The 19,453-nt window shown below is 48.6% G+C and overlaps 1 protein-coding gene across 1 annotated transcript in view; it reads left to right on the top strand.

Annotated features, from left to right (window-relative positions):
• The first annotated feature begins 1,129 nt into the window (after positions 1–1,129).
• The window catches only part of SERPINE3 (serpin family E member 3), a 35,450-nt gene continuing 17,126 nt past the window's right edge, over positions 1,130–19,453 (top strand). Inside the window, exons 1-5 of the mRNA XM_084981693.1 lie at positions 1,130–1,197; positions 2,421–2,681; positions 7,991–8,224; positions 10,406–10,627; positions 12,511–12,709. Coding sequence (XP_084837819.1) covers positions 2,426–2,681; positions 7,991–8,224; positions 10,406–10,627; positions 12,511–12,709 — 911 coding nt within the window. The 5' untranslated portion in view covers positions 1,130–1,197; positions 2,421–2,425. The remainder of the gene's footprint in view (positions 1,198–2,420; positions 2,682–7,990; positions 8,225–10,405; positions 10,628–12,510; positions 12,710–19,453) is intronic.

The raw sequence follows: 19,453 nt of genomic DNA, 5'->3' as shown, positions 1-19,453 counted from the left end.
CTACATAGGATGGATAAATAATAAGGTCACATTGTAATAGCACAGGGAACTACACTCAATACCCTGTGATCAGAAGCCATAATGGAAAAGAATATGAAAAAGAATTTATACATATAACACACATATATATAACTGAATCACTTTGCTGTACAGCAGAAATTAACACATTGTAAATCACCTATACTTCAATAAAATAAAATATTTTTAAAATAATAAATGAATACATAAAATGAATTACCAATTGATTACAGGAGTGTGGTCAGATGAAAAGTTTCATTCTTTTTTGAATATTAACTCTAACAGGTACCTGAGAGGAAATAACGAAGAATTGCCATCATTTCAAATGTCCTCTTTTCCTTACTCTTTGGCAATATGTAACCTACCATGTATCTTGTATTTAATGTAACGTCTAAGACTTTAGGAGAAACGTACGCAATTCTGAATGGGTCACAGGACAGAGTCTGATTGTTCTTTCCCCACATGTGCCCTTACTCATTGAGAAGACGGGCTCTTTCTCAAATTAGTCATCAGACTTACTACCCGTTCTGAGAAGAACAAGACTGGTAATAGTGCTTACAATATTTCTTATATTGCATATGAATAAATAAGTGCATTCACTTTTCTTAATAATAAATAAGGCAAGTCTCCCTGCTCCAAAATGCTTGGGCTATACCTTGCGTTGTTTGTTTGTTTGTTTTCTTTTTTGCTGAATATCATTTGCTAAAAGTTTCGAGTCATGCTCAATGACTGATTTATTGTTTCTTCACGGGAGGAGGGGAAAAGCATTAGGTACCTGGTACCCAGCAAAAGCCCTGACGGCAGAGTTATCAGTGAAATTCCTCAAAGTGACAAAGGGCTAGAAGAGGGGTTCCTTGCTGGTACAACCAGGTCACAAGCCTAAGAAGGCTTGACGGGTGTGGCTGGCTCCCTCCCCAGGGCTTGCCCTGTTTCCGATCTGGGCTTGGCTGGCCGGGTTGTGCTCCTCCTGGCTCTCTGCAGGACCTCGGGCTCCAGGAATTTGGACCGAGTGGTAGAGACATCGCCGACAGAGACGGCAATTGCCAGCTTCCTCCCTATGCTGCCTTGTGATTCAAAGCAGGATTCTGCTCTGCTTTTCTAAAAGGGGAGCACGTTAATGCTGGAGACCCACAGATCAGAAGCAGGCAAGGAAACTCCACCGGTCCCATCCAAGAGTCTGTAAGTAAACAGCTCCTCTGCGGTGAACCATGGCGGGGATGTGGTCACAGGGAGCCGAGGGGCTTGAAGATCTGACTGCTGGGTCCCTAAGGGAGGTGATAGGAGCTTCAAGAGCATTGGGACTTGGTCATTTCCCAAGGACCCTGGGCTGGAAGCGGCTACCTTCAAACACATGCCCATCCCTGCCCTGGCGATGCCAAGTGACCCAAGCACAGCCTCCGTGCTTGGCTGCAGGAAGGAAGAGGTGGGCAAAAGAGGATACTTCTCCATGCGGGGCCTTTCTCCAAAATAAACACCCTGGAGCCTGGTGGCTTTATGTGCTAGCCTTTCACTCTCAAATGGCCTTGGACTGGGCCTCTCTCACACAGATCTTGTCTGATACCGAAGTCAGACAACGGACATGGCAGCAACGGCCGCAGGCCCTCTGGGTGGCACAGGCACTAAAAACACTTTTTGCTCTGCTTCTCCTCTTTGCATTCATTTCTGGCTGAGGTGCTCTCTTCCTCCCAGGGGTGCATTTCTACAGTAGGAGTTAGATTTCTATCCTCCTACGCTCTATGAAAGAGTCCTTTTCTACAAGAACAATGCACACCACAGAATGGTGAGATCCTCGGTATGATTAGCTCATGGATCAATATCTTCATGTGCATTTGCATTTTCAATATTTCATGTACCTCCCGGAGGAGACCAAGACTGGGGTCGCAGGCCTGTTTCTGTCCCCACGCCCTCCTCAAATGATCTCCTGAGCTCTCTAAACCTCATCATCACTATATTTGCAGTAATAGTAACAGCTGCCTTTTAAGACTGTTATAATGATTAACCGAGGAAATACAAAGCCCTTTTTAACCTAGTACATTATCTCTTGTTGGTATTATTATTGGCAGAAATGCACAGCCATAAGCTAGCCAGGTACCAAGAAAAATGAGTAGGATGTACTTCTTATGTTTCTTTTCCAACATAATAGTTCGCTTCTGGTCTGACAGGAGCTTCGCCCGAGGTTACACGGGTAACAAGTGACAGGGCAGGCCTAAAATCCAGGCCTGCCAACTTAGTCTGGCTTCACGGTGAGTATTTCTAATGCACACACAAGAGGATACAGTGAAGCAGCCACCGGCAGGGTGAATGGGACAGGGGGACACGCGGGCTAAGGGACCGGCTCCTTCAGCCGCACCCAGTAGGGCGGGCGTTTCCCGCCTCACTTGCATCTCCTCCCTCAACTGCAGGAGCCATGTGGCCTCTCCTGCTGGCTTTTTTCCTGCTTCACGCCTGCCCCGCTGGAGGAGCCCGCGACCTCCGCCGGGTCCTGATGCTGCAGAAGACGGAGCTTGCGCTGCGCCTCTACCGGAGCGTGGCTGCCACCAGCAACCAGACCAACCTGGTCCTCTCCCCGGCCAGCGTGTGCATACCTCTGGAGCTCCTGCACTTTGGGGCCCAGGGCAACACGGGCCGGCAGCTGGCCGAGGCCCTGGGCTACACCGTTCACGGTAAGAGGAACGCTGCCCACCCCACTCCCCGACCCCCATCTGAGTGAGCAGGGAGCTCCCAGGGCCCAGCGATGGGCAGGCAGAGAAGGTTGCCCACTGGTAAGCGGGCCGCAGAAGGCAGTCCAACACTGCACCGTGGCTACTCTTGATGATTTTCAAGGTTCCTTCTAGCCTCAGATTTGCTGGCGATTTCTCAGTTGCGTTTTACAAGTCTTTTATAGGCTTACTAAGTGCCAGGATGTGCTCAGAGCACCTCCCAAATATAATTTAATTCACTGCTCCAACAGCCCTACTGAGGCAGGTAATTCTCACCATCCCTGTTTTAGAGAGGAGCCTATTTTAGGCACAGAGAGTACAAGCAACTTGCCCAAGGTCACAGGCTAGGAAGCAGCAGAGTTGGGACTCAGGCCCAGGCTGTCTGGCTCCTGAGCCCATGCTCTTGACCAACCTGCTTTCATAAACCTCTGCCTTCTAGCTGGGGCCGTACTTACCCCATAATTCTAGGGCCCATACTTGGGGCCTCTGGCAAGGCCTGACCTCGGTCCCAACCTCCTAATTCCATACAAACGCAGACACTCATACATACAATTTTTTCTTCTCTATCGTAGAATTAAAAGATAGTTAAAAAACAAACAAAAAACAAAAAAAGAAAAAGGAAAGGCATTACAATTGTGTGAATGTGCTGAGACCAGCTCAGCAGGATGGGGCTAAAGAACAGGTGCTGTGAAACTTAAGAAAAAGTTAACATAAAACAATACACAGAGACATTTATCTTAATCAAAAGTGGGGGAGTTCCTGTTGTGGCGCAGTGGTTAACGAATCCGACTAGGAACCATGAGGTTGCGGGTTCGGTCCCTGCCCTTGCTCAGTGGGTTAACGATCCAGCGTTGCTGTGAGCTGTGGTGTAGGTTGCAGACGCAGCTGGGATCCCAAGTTGCTGTGGCTGTGGTGTAGGCTGGCATCTACAGCTCCGATTCAACCCCTAGCCTGGGAACCTCCATATGCCGTGGGAGCAGCCCCAGAACAGCAAAAAGACAAAAAAAAAAAAAACACAAAAAACAAAAAAAGGAACCGGGGGACTCAAGGTCTCAGGGACCAAGAGCGCTGCCTCAAGAAACTACACGGCTTTTATTGTCCTCTTTAGGAGGGGCCTTTAGGTGCAGGATATAGTTTTTTTTATTATTATTTTAAAAGTTCTTTTATTATTTTAAAAGTCCCATAGCTGGTAGATGGTTAAGCTTTTATTCTGGCCTTTAGGCATTTAACAATCATTAGCATTTGAGGAAGCTTGGCGTCAACTAGCTATGCATAGCATCTAGAGAATCATCACTGTGCTTCTGCAAAAGGCGTGCCTATCTGCCGCAACCCAGTGTGCCTAGAAAAAGGATAGGCATTACCATTGTGTGAATTAATACTTTTTAGAAAGCACAGAAACTAATACCAACACAATCATAGCAAGAGCTTCCTTTGAGCTGGAGTCTTGAGTTGGCGAGTAGAGGTGAACAATCCAGATGCCTGGCCACAAGGCACCAGCTGTGTGTCCTGGCCCCTCCAGCCAGTGCCTGTCTTTTGCTGAAACAATTCTGGTGAGCCTGGTGGCCCACACACAGATGTGTTTTCTCTCTGGTGGTAACTGAAGGCAAACATAAGCTATCACGCTGAATTTTTCTCAGCAAGTAAATCACGGAAACGCACGCATCTGTGGACGTAGTCTTCAGCCACATTAGATGCAGTGCAATGCAATCCAATCCATCAAGTGCCTCTGAGCTCCTGCTGTGTGGGCTGGGGCTGTGCCAGGAACGCAGCAGGCAGATATATAAGGAAAACTCTGCACACAAGCAGCTCGGGCTCCCAGGAACGATGCCCACAGAAATACACTCTAACACGGCACGGTAGGTGTACTTTTTTAAAATTAAGTTAGGACAGGGGAGGACATGACTCATTCCATCAGCAGATCAGGACGGAAAAGTGAGAAACGCGAGCATAGTTATCCTGCGGTCAAGGCTGCTGTTGTCAGGTGCAGTCATGGTATCTGGTTAACCAAATACGATGATTAAGAGGGTTTCCATTCAACAATTCCCAGACGTCCAGACTGCTTCACGGTTCAGCTCTGTGAATATAATCCTACCTTTCTTTTCTTACTCATAAATAACCTCATTATCTTATGGCGCCCTGATTAATTATTACAAACAAGAATGTGTTGCTTACAGAGTTCGAGTTAATAGAAAACCCCTGTATGTTTGTTTGCCCGCAAATCGTTCCAAGAATCATGTGTGAGCTGCTTCAAACAACCTGCCAATGACCTCCGCCTGCCCTGGCCCAGCCTTTCCGTTCAAGTGAAGGCAAACCAGGACCACCAAGCCGGGTTCCAGGGCCTGGGGGCACTGCTCCCGTCCGATCAACAGGGAGATCTATCCAGGTTCACAGAGGGACACATGGTCTCTGTTTTCCCCCGACATCCAGCCAAAAGGTGACCATCAGCCACTTTGCTAGGACCCCCACCTGCTGGTGCGCCAAGCACAGCAGGAATTTCAGAACAGGCACCAGAAATACCTGCAGAGAGTACCGCTGTTTCTCCACATGAAACCCCCGGTTTCCTGAAGGTCCCAAGTTCTAGGGGTTACTGTGCGTTTCCAGATAAAATTAATAGAGAACACTTTACGGCGATGCTGGGGACAGAGGCGTCAGTGATGGAGGTGGCCTGGCCCCTGGGAAAGGATCCTGTGTGGTGATGCGTACGGACTCCCTTGCACAGTCGTGGCATTTGATCCCTAAAGAAATCACATGCAATCTCCAGGCCCCCAGCAGAGTCCCCGTCTTACAACTGAGACGAGAGGTGAATGATTTAGCAAGACGCAGTTCACCCAACTGGCCAGTGGCGGAGCCGGGATTCCACTTTCAGATTTTTTGACTCCAAAGCCTATGTTCTTTCCTCAATTCCTCAGCCCCGCTCTCAGTCACCAAGCAGTTGCAGAGATCTATCTACAGCATCTCTGTTTTTCACTAAACCCACACTCATGACTTTCTCAGCCCAGCCAAACCCTCTGGACATCATCCTAAACCTCACCCCATGCCTCTCCCACTGCCTTCCTGTCCCTCCCCCGCCCCGTTTCCTGCCTTCTTGACCACCCCCCTGGTAGAGCCGCCCAGCCCCTCCGGCAAGAAGACAGCTTTCCAGGAGGCGGCAGCTGGTCACCGCTCCCATCAGCCCCTTTTGCCCCATTACACCCAAGATCTAGGGAACACAAGTAACACAGCAAACAGGAGGCTTGGTGAGACTCTCCAGAGCAGAGAAGCAAAACGTTACCAGCCCACCTCCTTCACGGGGCGGGGGGGGGGGTGACAAGGAAGCGTGTCTATTCATTCATCTCAGCCCCGGCTCCCTCACCTATAAATGGGATCATCGCTGCATTTCATTTACGGGGCTGTTGAAATAATTAAACTGCGACCGTGCATGTAGAGCGTTTAGCACACAATCTGTGGACACCGCCAACCTCCAGCATTTTTCATTCCGATGTATATTCATTCCAGCAGCATCTAGAAAAGCTCCTCCAATGTGCAAACGGTAGGGACAAACCGGGCTCAGGTGGAGACAAGATTTCTCAAGCCCCTTGACTCTGCTACTTGAGTGTGTCTGGCTAGAAGCACAGCTGGTCCCCTGGGCCCAAAAGAATGAGGACAGAGAGGAGGGCTCTGTGACATCCCCTAAGGTCACGACACTAAGGACCACAGAAGCCTCTCTGTTCACCCCGGAGACAGTCTACATTCTCCAAGGACATGATTCTCTCAGTACCATGACCTTCCCAGTAGAGGGAAATCTGAGTACTTTTTTCATTCATTGCTTTTCTCATTAGAATAAAAGGTCTTGAATTAGCTCTAATTCATTAGGCTGTATATATAATATACACGCATTTACATGTGCATTTACATATGCACGCACACACACCCCGATCAAGTCCATGTTTATAGTTGGAGATCCTAAGAAGCAGCTTTGGGAGTGAAAGCTTTGTGGCGTAAAAGCTGCCCACAACTGTGTCCTGGTGGCTGGGGTCCCCGGCCGGGCTGTATTCTGGGTGCCCTGATCCCAGAAGGACTTGGGCCAGGCAGGTCAGGGTCGGGGTCATCCTTCATGTCACCGAGGCCAGGCTACCCTCCTGGCCTGGCCTCGGTGACATGAAGGATGGGACAGGGAGTGGACAGACCCCCAGGCCAAGTCAGAGATGCACCCCCTCCCTGGGGTGCCCAGGGAGCACCTGTGTGGGCAGCCAGGGGGCTGGGCCTGAGAGCAAGGGGAGGCCAGTGGGACAAGGGAAGGGCCGTGTTCCAGAGGCAGCCTGCCCGGGGAAGGGGGCCTGTCTGTCGGCAAAGCCCAGCCTGCGTGTGTCAGGAGGACACTCAACTGTCGTGACTCACCAGTGAGTGAGAGACCTCGCTCCAGATACAGAGGCCCTGGGGGAGAAGAGAACAATACCGTGCAAAAGAAATCCACTCCTGATTATGAGAGAAGGAAGCCATCGCCCGTGTAAGGAGTGAATAAATAGGAGTCCAGCTGACATCCGGGAAGGCGGAAACCACGGGCTCCCTCAGATGCTTACTTCCTCAACATTCTTGAAGGTTCTCGCTGACAGTAATAACACGGGCTTAGTTCAGCACCCTGGCCACCCTCTGTCACCGTCACTGGAGATGTTTCCCACAAAAGGGCTGACTTCGTAAATATTTGCCCACCAGCCCAGCTCTCTCTGCTTTAGCGCTGGTCTACGTTTCTGACTCAACAAGTTCAGGAAGCGGAGTTCCCACTGTGGTGCAGTGGAAATGAATTAGACTAGTATCCATGAGAACGTGGGTTCGAACCCTGGCTTCCGTGGGTTAAGGATCCGGCATGATCATGAGTTGTGGTGTAGGTTGCAGACAAGGCTTGGATCTGGCGTTGCTGTGGCTGTGGTGTAGGCTGGCATCTGCAGCTCAGATTTGACCCCTAGCCTGGGAACCTCCACATGCCGTTGGTATGGCCCTGAAAACCAAAAAAGAAGTAGTAGTTCAGGAAGCATAGCATGTTTTTCTATGTGACTTAATCATAGCCTGATTTCTTTCCAATCTAGCATGCCCCCCCAACTTTTAATCTGTGGATCCATGATAACTGCTGAGCAATTTAGCTATGACTTTTCCAAAGTGACTGCATATGGTAGATGAACCTTAGGAAATAGGAGTGGAACTGCTGAGATCCCAGGCCCACGCAACGTGCAGAAAGGGCTGGTGCAAACGCCTCTCTTACACTCACCGTTGTCAAATGATCCCACGTCTCTTTGCAGACCCAAGGGTCAGAGAGTGGCTGCGAGCCGTCTATGCCACGCTACCCAGCGCCAGCCCCGGTGCCAAGCTGGAGCTGGCCTGCACCCTCTATGTGCAAGAGGGAACGCCGCTCGCCCCCTGCTTCGTGGAGCAGGTCTCCCGGTGGGCCAACAGCAGCCTGGAGCCAGCCAATCTCAGAGAACCCAAGGGCACCACCCTCCTGGCCAATGGATGGGCCTCCGGGCCGACAGCAGGTAAAGGAAAACCGTCCGCTGAGATGAGGCTAATGAGGGAGGGCTGCAAAGACAGGCAGCACCCACCACCTGTCCGAAGCCATGTACTAGGTAATCAGGCCGCCCTCAATTGCCGCAGCTTGTCCTCTTGGGAGGCCTTACCCTTGCATACAAGGCTCATCTTTGTCCCCTTGTGCGCCTCTCTTTGCCCCCAGGAGCGCGCACGCACACGCGCGCGCGCGCACACACACGCACGTGCGCGCACGCAGCCTCTCTTCAGAGTCTCCCACACCCCGCGGAGCCCTGCAAGCTTTGCTCCATGCAATGCCCCTCAGATGAGTTTCCACTGAGCTCTGTTCTCCTCTACAACTAACCTCCTTGATGACAGAATTCACGAGGAAGCCAAAAAGTGATTTCTTGGCACTTTAGCTTAAAGTAATAATTGTATGTGATTAGATGTTTAGCCCAGTGTTATCAAAGAAAAAGACGTATAAACGAGTGAGCTGTCTAGCGGGTGGGGATGATGCAAAGAGTTACAGCAGCAGCACATCACGCGGGTGTGATGCTCGTCACACCCGGTGAGCACTGCGAACATTTCCTGAGGGCTCAATGTATTTATTTCGCCCTCTTCTAAGCGCCTCCTGTTATTAACTCACTTCCCCCCACAGTGATCCTGAGAACCAGGTGCTGTCACTGTCCTCATTGTCCAAATGGAGAAACGGAGGCACAGAGAACTGGGCCTCCCGCCCCGGGGCCAAAGAGCCAGGATCCCCACCCAGGCAGTCTGGCTCCAGCATCCTTGAGAATTACAGAGGTGACGTTCCTGTCGTGGCACAGCAGAAACAAATCTGACTAGTATCCATGAGGATGCAGGTTCGATCCCTGGCCTCACTCAGTGGGTTAAGGATCCTGTGTTGCCGTGAGCTACGGTGTAGGTTGCAGACGCAGCTCAGATCTGGCGTGGCTGTGGCTCTGGTGTAGGCCGGCAGGTGTAGCTCTGATTGGACCCCTGGCCTGGGAACCTCCATATGCGGGGATGCGCCCCCCCAAAAAATAGAGAGAGAGAATTACAAAGGTGACACAGAAATAGGGAGAATGTTCAAGGCCCAACGTTTCGAAGGCAGAATAGGGAGTATGTACTTGATGAACTGAGAACAGTAAGTGGGTGGCCAGGTGTGCAGAGCTGAAGTGCAGACATTAAGATCTTTATTGATAAGGAGGTTTCCTCCTTTCTCTCTTTCTCAATTTTCTCCAACATTTCACAAAGCCTTTAAATTTACATTAAAATATTTCATTCCCTATCGCCAATTGTTGTCCTGCCAGGAGGCCCGAAGCCACAGTTGGCTGCTCACAACCCCTATGGGTGGATTTTCCTCTAAGAAAGACAGGCAGGAGTTTCAGCCATGGGTTAAAGGACCTGGCATGGCCTCAGCTCTGGCACATAGGTCACAGCTGTGGCTCGGATTCAGTCCCTGCCTGGGAACTTCTATACGCCACAGGTGCAACCATAAAATAAAAAACATTAAAGAAAAAAAAAAAAAAAGGAAGTGGGGCAACTGGTGCCCTAAGAAAACTGAGGCCAGGCTGCCTGGGCTCAAATACAAAGTCTCCATCTTGGGCAACGGGGCGCCTGTTGCTTTAGTCACAATGTGTGACCTTGGACAACCTGTCTGAACCTTGGTGCCCCATCTTTAAAACTGGGAATAAAACAGAACCGGTGGGAGGAGTGGGGGAGGGCTTGCAAAAGCATTTAAAACAAAGCCTAGCACAAAGTATGTTTATTAGATGAATAAAGCGCTGAGGCAACAGAGCCCCTTGCGGGGTGGTCAGCCCGCTCCTCTCTCACATAAAGCCCATGCCCTGGTTCTTGTGTGAACAAAGGCTCTGCCAGGGATGAGCCCCAGCGTCCAGGGCGATGGAGGTGTGTGGGGGGGTGCCGTTGTCAGCACCCCCCATCACAGCTCCTCGTCCCTCCCAGGGGTCCGCCTAAGCAGGGCCGGCCTCGTGCTTCCTGGGAACCAGCCCCAGCGTCCCAACCTGTCCAGAAAAAGATAAAAGCATGGTCTCCAGCCACAGCTCGTTACAAACACTACTGTTCCACAACCAAGAGTACTAAGCAATCTCCTGACCCACCTTCTGGGATGCCCCAGCCTCTCCGGGTGGCGCAGGCGGGGGCCTCAGCGCGGTGCTCTCGGCTTGCAGGTGAGGGTCGAGGCGGCTCCACGTGGACGCGCAGCAGCGGCGGCGGCGGCGACGGCGGCGGCTCGGCGTCTGCGCAGTTGGTGCTGCTGAGCACCATGACTTTCCAGAGCGCCTGGCGGCAGCGGTTCTCCTCCTCCGACACTCAGCTCCTGCCTTTCACCTGTGCCCGGGGCCTCGTCCTCCAGGTGCCCATGATGTACCAGATGGCTGAGGTCAACTACGGTGAGCTGCGTCCCCTTGGCCCTTGGGGGCGGGAGGGGACCCGGGCTCCTCGCTCAGGGACAGGGCCGAGCTTTGCGGCCCATCCCTCTGCTGAGCGGGCGCTTGGAACAAGGGAAGGCCCGGCAGCGGGAGGCCCTCAGGACAGAGAGAGCAGGTGGGGAAGAGAAACCCCATTTCAGGCTTGACATTTCCCTCGGCAGCGTAAAGGGGGGTGTTCGTGTGAAACCAGAAAGGTTTGAACTAAACCCCTTCCCCGGGCAGTCACTCCCGTGAAATGAACCCTTGCCTCCGTGTTTGGCGCAGAGAATGGATGGAAGGTTGGGAGTCCAGTCCAGAAAGTTCTCGAGAGCACGTCCACCCAGAAATGCCCCTGGCCTGAAATGCCAGGGTTCTGCCCACCATGCCCACTGTCACTCATCCCCAGCTCGGTGAGTGCCGGGCAGCCCTCCATCCTGGCAAACTGATGTGTATGTAATGAGGACGCCTCAGTGGGACCCCAGCAAGGCCAGGGAGAAAGGGACCCCATTGCCCTGCCCCCACTCCCATGCCTCCTCTCCCTCCAAACCCGCTTGGCAGGCTCAGCGGCCTCCAGCATGTGGGACCAATTATGCTCTTATTCTGGCAGAAGCCAGTGAGACTAAATCAGTGTTTTAGGAGCTTGCTGTCATCCTGCTTTGATTCCATGTGGACCCTGGTGAGTTCTCAGTAAATTCATTCATTGGTTTATTCAACCAATACTTATGCATTGAGGTCAAGTAAGACGGGAATGGAAGATCGTGTATTGGAGAAGTAAATATACATTTATGACGGATTATAGTTCTTGTTCCCAACACTTTGCTGTCACTGCTGTGCCCCATGCTGGTCCATCCGAACATCAGCTGGGTGGTGCTCTTGTTCCCCGCAGCCCTCAGCGCAGGATGGCCGGCTGATAATGCAGGCTGAGTGGATGTGTACTGACCAGATACAGTAAGGAATAGGACCACGCCCCAGCCTTTCCCCAATGAGCCGAAAATTTTGCCTTAGTGGCTGGCCGGCTCTGCTCCCTCAAGACCAGGGCCCAGGCCTCCCTGTCCTCCCAGGGAAGGGGTCAGGCCTGGAGCTCTGCTTGAGGCTGGGGCTGCCGCAGGCTGCGGATCTCTCCAGCCGGCCTGGATTGCTCCATATCACTTCCCACCTTGCCCCGTCCCTGGGTCTGGCCGCTGCCTCTGCATTCACCAGCAAGCCTTGCTGGGTCTCCTGATCTCTGACCGTCTGTGTCTGCTGCCACGTGCCACCTAACCCATCACATGCTTCTGAAATCAGGCTCTGCCCAATGGGCTGCACTTGGCCCCATGGCCAGTGTCTCCACCAGCCATGCCGGTGCCCACAGGCTCCCGGCAGCCCGTCCTGAGACCTATTTGTTTATGTCACAGGGTACACATTATCAGGTCAAATCCAGTCTGGACTCATGTTTTGTTAGAAATTGGGAAATTTCACGTGAGGTCTGGGTGTAGAACTTTCACTGAAAGATGGGAAAATCTGGCACAAAGAGCCTGCGTCCCGACATGGCCACAACTCCCCAGTGTTGGAGTGGCTGCCCCTTAAGTCAGAGCACATGGTCTCCTGGGTGCCATCGTCCCCGCCCTGTCCAGACATTGCAGTTCCCGGGACTCCAGCCCCAGGAGGATATCTTGGAGACCTTCTAGGCCTTAGGATCAGAAAAGGTGGCCATAGCTCCCAAGAATCTTTGACCCCAAACAGCTCCCTGAGGACCAGGTGGACAGCTTGTTAACAAAATGCACTGTTTCCAGGTCTGCGAGCTGACCCTTCCTGGGGTCTGCCACTGTTGGGTTCCCCAGGCTCCTGTGACAGAACTAATCCCCTGTCCACTCACCCCCCCCCAGGCCAGTTCCAGGACCCTGCAGGCCATCAGGTGGGGGTGCTGGAGCTGCCATACCTGGGAAGTGCGGTGAGCCTGCTTCTGGTGCTGCCGCATGACAGAGACACCCCACTGAGCCACATCGAGCCCCACCTCACCGCCAGCATCCTTCATACCTGGACCTCCAGCCTGAAGAGAGCCAGGATGGACGTGTTCCTGCCCAGGTGAGCTGCTGCGCCATCCTTATGTCTGGCCCCTCAGCCCGTTCCCGTCGGCCTGGCCTGGATTGGAGAATCCAGGCAGTCTGGCTCTAGGTCTGTGCAATTACCTTGGAGGAATGGGCCCTAAATCTTAGCACATCCTAAGAATATACAAACATCATTTTTCAAAACCAGCGAGCCAAGATCACTTATGCAGTTGAACAAATATAGATACAACTCGGATCAGAGGGCAAATCAAGGCATAAAAATTCAAGACCTCAAGTCCTTGTGCTGAAGGTTTCATTCTTTCTAAAGAGAGGTGAGCTTTTCTGTAAGAATCTCAATAGATACAAGTGCAAAACCCCGATGGGTGAAAAAGTTACAATGATGGTGCTGGATTTTGCTTCTCCAAAGCAAAACCTATTTGCAAAACTCATTACTTTACAAAGGATTCCTCCGTGATCGTCTTTAAATGATTAGTGTCTCTGGTACATTTGAAATCAGAGTAAATGCATAATTAATTTGCATACCGGTATTAAGCGAGGAAGTTATCCATGGGCTCATCCTCAGCCTGTAGACTCTTCATGTTCCTCCCCTCTGGCCTCTTTGGCCTCCTCCACTGACCAGGCCGTTGGCAGCGCCGAGCCAGAGGCCTTGGCAGTGCTCCTGCGAGGAGTTAAATATACACCCAGGCACTGAAACAGAAACACAGAGAGACACCCATTGAATGGGAGGCCAAGGGCTAAAGTGGGATCTGGCATAGCAAAGGCAGAAGGGCAACCTAACCATAAGAGAAAGCCCATCTCTCCACACCAAATATCTGGACCCCAAATCAAAGCCCAAAGTCTGGCTATTTCAACACATCACTCTGGCCTGGAGCAGAAGCAGCCTTGATCTTTCCATTATATTTGAGAGAAGCTCAGAAAAGGAAGAAGAGCTTTCAAAGCTAAAGGTAGAGGAAAAATGCAGCCGGCTGCAGGAATTGGCTGCAGTCTTTTTGAATGTAGGAGGCAGATGACTGGCCTCAACCTGAGCAGCTGACAGAGTTGAGAACTCTCCGCTGGCACTGGTTTTGTGTTTAGAACTTGTAAACTGGAGTTTCCATCATGGCTCAGCTGTAACAAACCCAACATCCGTGAGGATGCAGGTTCGATCCCTGGCCTTGCTCAGTGGGTTAAGGGTCCGGCATTGCTGTGAGCTGTGGTGTAGGTCACAGACACAGCTCAGATCTGGTGTAGGGCAGCAGCTACAGCTCTGATTCGACCGCTAGCCTAGGAATGTCCATAGGCCATGGGCACGGCCGTAAAAAGATAGGGGAAGAAAACCAAAAAAAAAGAACTCGCAAACCTTTGAGAAATGATCCTATAAAACTTCAGAGGACAGGAAATGGAGAGGAAGGCAGCGATCATAGTAACATAGGTATTCACACTTGACCTCATCCTGATAAAAAAAAAAAAAAATTTTTTTTAAATCTAACGCTATCCAGCCTGAAGTCTGAGAAGGAAAGAAGTTTTTAAAAAATAAGGCTATTTCACAAGCAAAACAAAACAAGTTTTTAAAAACTCGCTTTAAGCCCCTGAAGAAATAAATACTAATAACTATTTTAGGTCTAGATTTGGGTACAAAACTTTGGACCATGGTAGAATCAAGTCAGCTTTGGGGCAAGAATTTATCTCTAGTTCCACAAATAATTTACTCATCATTTGATACGACCTGCTCAAAATTAGCCTGCACTTTTCATTTAGCAAGAGCAAAACCTTTGGCACTCTGTGGGTAGCAGTGCAAAAATTGTGTGGCTGTGAGGGGTGCCTTCAGGTTAAACATCACCAAGCACTGCATGAGCAGATTTTGGATGAATTATGATGCCCAACTTCCAGTGTAACCCCTTATTTATAAAGAAAGAGAATATATAGGGACTCTCAGCCTTCAGTGGGAACAGTAGCATACCAAAAGAGTAGTTTTTTTTTTTTTTGCTTTTTTTAGGGCTGCAGCTGCAGCATATGGAGGGTCCCAGGCTAGGGGTCTCATCGGAGCTACAGCTGCCAGCCTATGCCAGAGCCACAGCAACGCCAGATCTGAGCCGCATCTGCGACCTATACCACAGCTCATGGCAACGCCAGATGGGTAATCCACTGAGCGAGACCAAGGATCGAACTGGCAACCTCATGGTTCCTCGTCAGATTTGTTTCCGCTGCTCCATGATGGGAACTCCCCAAAAGAATAATTGAGAAAACGAGCAATGAGAGTAAACAAGGGCTATACACATCCATAATGATGTAGTGTCCCATGAGAAAAACTAATTGTGTCAAATGTATATATGTTTATTGAATAAAAAACTTAGGTTTTAGGTCAGCATAGTAGGAAGCCAAGCAATGAGCATTTTTTTCTAATCTGAGACATGATAATTGCATTTTAAAATGATTTTGCCCTTCCTTCAAGGAGCTACTGATCAGCATCATGTGTGGTTTGTGTTTCTCTAAGGATGTTTTCTTTCCTGTTTCTTAAATCGAGAGAGAAAATTCGCATACATAAAATCCACTCTTTTAAATGGATTTGCAAGTAGAGGTTTTTCAATACAGAGGTTTTTAGTATATTTGCCAAGTTGTGCAACCATCACTACTATCTAATTCCGGAACATTTTCATCACCTTAAAAAGAAACTCCAAGAGTTCCCCTGTGGCTCAGCAAGTTGAGGATCCAGCATTGTTGCTGCTGTGGTTTGGGTCACTGCTGTGGTGCAGGTTTGATCCCTGGACCAGGAACTTCCATGCTGTGGGCATGGTGAAAAAGAAAAAAGAAAAGTAAGTCCACACCCATTAACAGTCACTCCTATCCCCCCTCCCCCCAGCCCAGGGCAACCACTAATCTACTTTTTCTCTCAGTGGATTTGTCTTTTCTGGATATTTTCATAGAGATGAAATTGTACCCTCTGTGGTCCTTTGTGTCTGGCTTCATTCACTTAGCATAATGTTTTCAAGGTTGATTCTTGTTGTAGCCCATGTCAGTACTTCATTCTTTGTTATGGCTGAATAATATTCCATGATGTGGATATACTGTGTTTTATTTATTCATTTATTCTTGACATTTAGATGTCAAGATAACTTTTGGTTTGTTTCCATTTTTGGCAACTGCAAACATTTATGTGCACATTTTTGTGTACATATATACTGTCAAGTATTTTGGGTATATACCCAAGGAATGGAATTACTGGGTCATGTATTCACGCTACACTTTCCTTTTTGAGGAGCTACTAGACAGTTTTCTAAGTGGCTGCATCATCTTGCATTCCTACCAGCAGTGTATGAGGGTTCCAATTTCTCCATATTCTTTCCAACACTCACTTTTGTCCTTATTTCTTTACTTATTTATTTGTCTTTTTGTCTTTCTAGGGCCACATTACGTATGGAGGTTCCCAGGCTAGGGCTCCAATCAGAGCTGTGGCCACCAGCCTACACCACAGCCACAGCAACGCCAGATCCTTAACCCACTTAGCAAGGCCAGGGATCGAACCTGCGTCTTCATGGATGCTAGTGAGATTCGTTAACTGCTGAGCCACACAAGAGCTCCCTTTTTTTTTAAGACCCTCTTCCTGCTTAATGGGTACAGAGTTTCCGTTTGGGATAATGAAAAAGCTCTGAAGTGGATACTGGTGATGGTTGGACAACAATGTAAATGTACCCAACACCACTGAATTATCCACTTAACATCGTTGAAATGGTAAATGTTATGTATATTTTACCGTAGTTTTTTAAAGGCCTCTTTTTAGGCAAGGAAGGTAGGAGGAGGGGAAAGACTGCCTTCCCAAATTATGGATTAAAAATTAGGGGAGTTCCCGTCGTGGCTCAGTGGTTAACAACCCGACTAGTATCCACGAAGACATAGGGTCAATTCCTGGCCTCGTTTAGTGGTTGGAGATCCGGTGTTGTCCTGAGCTGTGGTGTAGGTTGCAGATGCGGCTCAGATCTGACATTGCTGTGGCTGTGGTGTAGGCCGGTGGCTTCAGCTCCGACTCAGCCCCTAGCCTGGGAACCTCCATATGCCGTGGGTGCGGCCCTAAGAAGACAGATAAATACATACATACAGCAGGGATGTTAGGAGTTCTCTTGTGGCTCAGCAGGTTAAGGATCCGACGTTGTCTCTGCCGTTGGTCAGGGTGCTGCTGTGGCACGGGTTTGATCCCTGGCCCGGGGACTTCAAAAAACCAAGTAGGGATGTTACAAAGCTTGCATTCAGGAACAATGTGGTTATTTCTAGTTAGATTAGTCGGGATGCATTCACCTCCTCTGCCATTCAGCAGTGCCCTCCTTTATGCTTTGGCTGCAAGCTGGAGGCAAAGGGCTTCAGCCTGTGTAACCTCACAGCTGTGAGTCACAACAGCTGTAGGAGAAAGTCCCCTTATGGCCTGTGAAGTCTCTCTGCCTTACTCTCATTTACGTTTCCCCAAAGACTGCAGTGTCGAGCATCTCTCCATGTGCCTGTTAGCCACTTATATGTCTTCTTTGGAAAAATGTCTGTTTGAATTCTTTGTCCATTTCTACATTGGTTATTTGTCTTTTGACGGTTGACTTACAACAGTTCTTTCTATACGCTAGAGACTAGTCCCTTAGCAGAGATATGCTTTGTAAATATTTTCTCCCAGTTTGTGGGTTGTCTCTTCATTTCATCATGATGGTCTTTGAAGCACAAGCATTTTTAGTTTTGAAGAAGTTTAATTAATCTTTTTATTTCTTGTGCTTTATCTGATGGCCTATCTAAAAAACCATTGTTTAACCCGTCACAGAGATCTATGTCTGTTTTCTCTAAGATTTTTAGAGTTTTAGCTCTTATATTTAGTCCTTGATCCCTTTTGAATTCATTTTGTGTATGGGGCGAGGTAGAGGTCCAACTTCCTCCTTTGCGCATGGCTACCCAGTTGTTTCAGAGCCATTTATCGAAAAGCCTATTCTTTCTTCCATTGAATTTTTTTGGCTCCCTTGTCAAAAGCAATTGGCTCTAAGTATATAGGTTTATTTCTAGACTTTCAGTTTTATTCTATAGGCACAAATGTCTGTACTGTTGCCAGCATCACATGCTCTTGATTGATTACTGTAGCTTTTTTATATGTTTAATGTTTATTTTTCACTTTCTTCTGTTTATTTGTTCTTTTTAAAATTTATTTTTCTTTTTTAAATTACTCAATTAATTATATTACATTTATAGTTGTACAGCAATCATCACAACCAAGTTTTATAGCATTTTTATCCCAAATGTTAATATAGTTAATATGTTTAGAAATCAACAAATGTGAGTCCTCCAACTTTGTTTTTCTTTTTTAAGATTGTTTTGACTGTTCTGGATCCCACGCATTTCCATATGAATTTTAGAATTATCTCGTCAGTTTTTGCCAAATGAACAGCTGGGATTTTGTTGAATCTGTAGATAGTTGGGGGAATAGTGCTTTATAACAGTGTTCAGTATTCCAGTGTCTGAACAAAAGATATCTTTCATTTTGTTTAGGTTTTCTTTAGTTTCTTTCTGCAGTGTTTTTAGGTTTTCAGTGTTTGAGTTTTCTTTTGTTAAACTCATTTCTAAGTATTGATGCTGTGGTAAATAGGGATTCATTTTCAGATTGCTCATTGCTGGTATAAGGAAACCCAGTTGATTTTTGTATCTTGATCTTGCATCCATGATGAATTCACCTATTAGCTCTCATGGTTTTCTCTGTGTACGTGTATATTCCTTAGGATTTTCTATATACCAGACCAAGTCATCTGTGACGAGAAATAGATTTACTTCTTCCTTTTGATTCTGGATGCGTTTGCTTTCTTTTTCTTGCATAATCACGCTGCACACCCTTCAGTGGAACATCCGCGTCTTGTTCTGATCTTAGGGGAAGAGGATTCAGTCTTTCGCCGTTAAGGATGGTGCTGGGTGTGGGGTTTTTGTAGATGTCTGTTTCCAGGCTGAAGAAGTTCCCTCCTATCTCAAGTTTGTGGAGTGGTTTCGATTTTGTTTTTATGGAAGAATGTTGGATTTTGTCAAATGCTTTTTCTCCATCTCTTGAAATGATCACATGGCCTTTGTCCTTTAGTTTATTAATATGGTGTTTTACATTGATTGATTTTCACATGTTGATCTCGCCTTGCATTCCGGGGATAAATCCCACGCAGGGGGGATTTGGATGTTGCTCGACTCAGTTTGCTAGTATTTTGTTGAGGATTTTTACGTCTGTATTTATAGGGAACACTGATCTGTCATTTTCTTGTGATATCCTTGTCTGGCTTTGGTAAAGGGTGACTTTTTTTTTTTTTTTTTTTTTTTTTTGGTCTTTTTGCCATTTTTTGGGCCGCTCCTGCGGCATATGGGAGATTCCCAGGCTAGGGGTCTAATTGGAGCTTTTGCTGCTGGCCTACACCACAGCCACAGCAACACGGGATCCGAGCCGCGTCTGCGACCTACACCACAGCTCACGGCAACACTGGACCCTTAACCCACTAAGCAAGGCCAGGGATCGAACCCGCAACCTTATGGTTCCTAGTCGGATTCATTAACCACTGCGCCACGACAGGAACTCCCCCCCCCCTTTTTTTTATTTAACTCAAGATATTTTCTTCTGGACTGGCCTTCATAGCCATACAAGAACAAAATCACTGCCGTCTTTCATAGTCATACCTTGCTTTTGCTGTTGTCTTTAGTAACTAAAAATATTGTCCAGTTGCATCAACTACTATAACCACTGTACTTGGCTTGACACCTACCTTAGCTCTTTCGCTGTCACCGAGGAACAATA

This window comes from Sus scrofa, chromosome 11, assembly GCF_054392235.1.
Source record: "Sus scrofa isolate SSC_HxYL_T2T_F1_AM1 chromosome 11, Sscrofa_HxYL_maternal_Yorkshire_Landrace_v2.0, whole genome shotgun sequence".
Lineage (NCBI taxonomy): Eukaryota > Metazoa > Chordata > Mammalia > Artiodactyla > Suidae > Sus > Sus scrofa.
The sequence above is the reverse complement of the archived record's forward strand: the minus strand, read 5'-3'. Positions and strand labels throughout refer to the sequence as shown.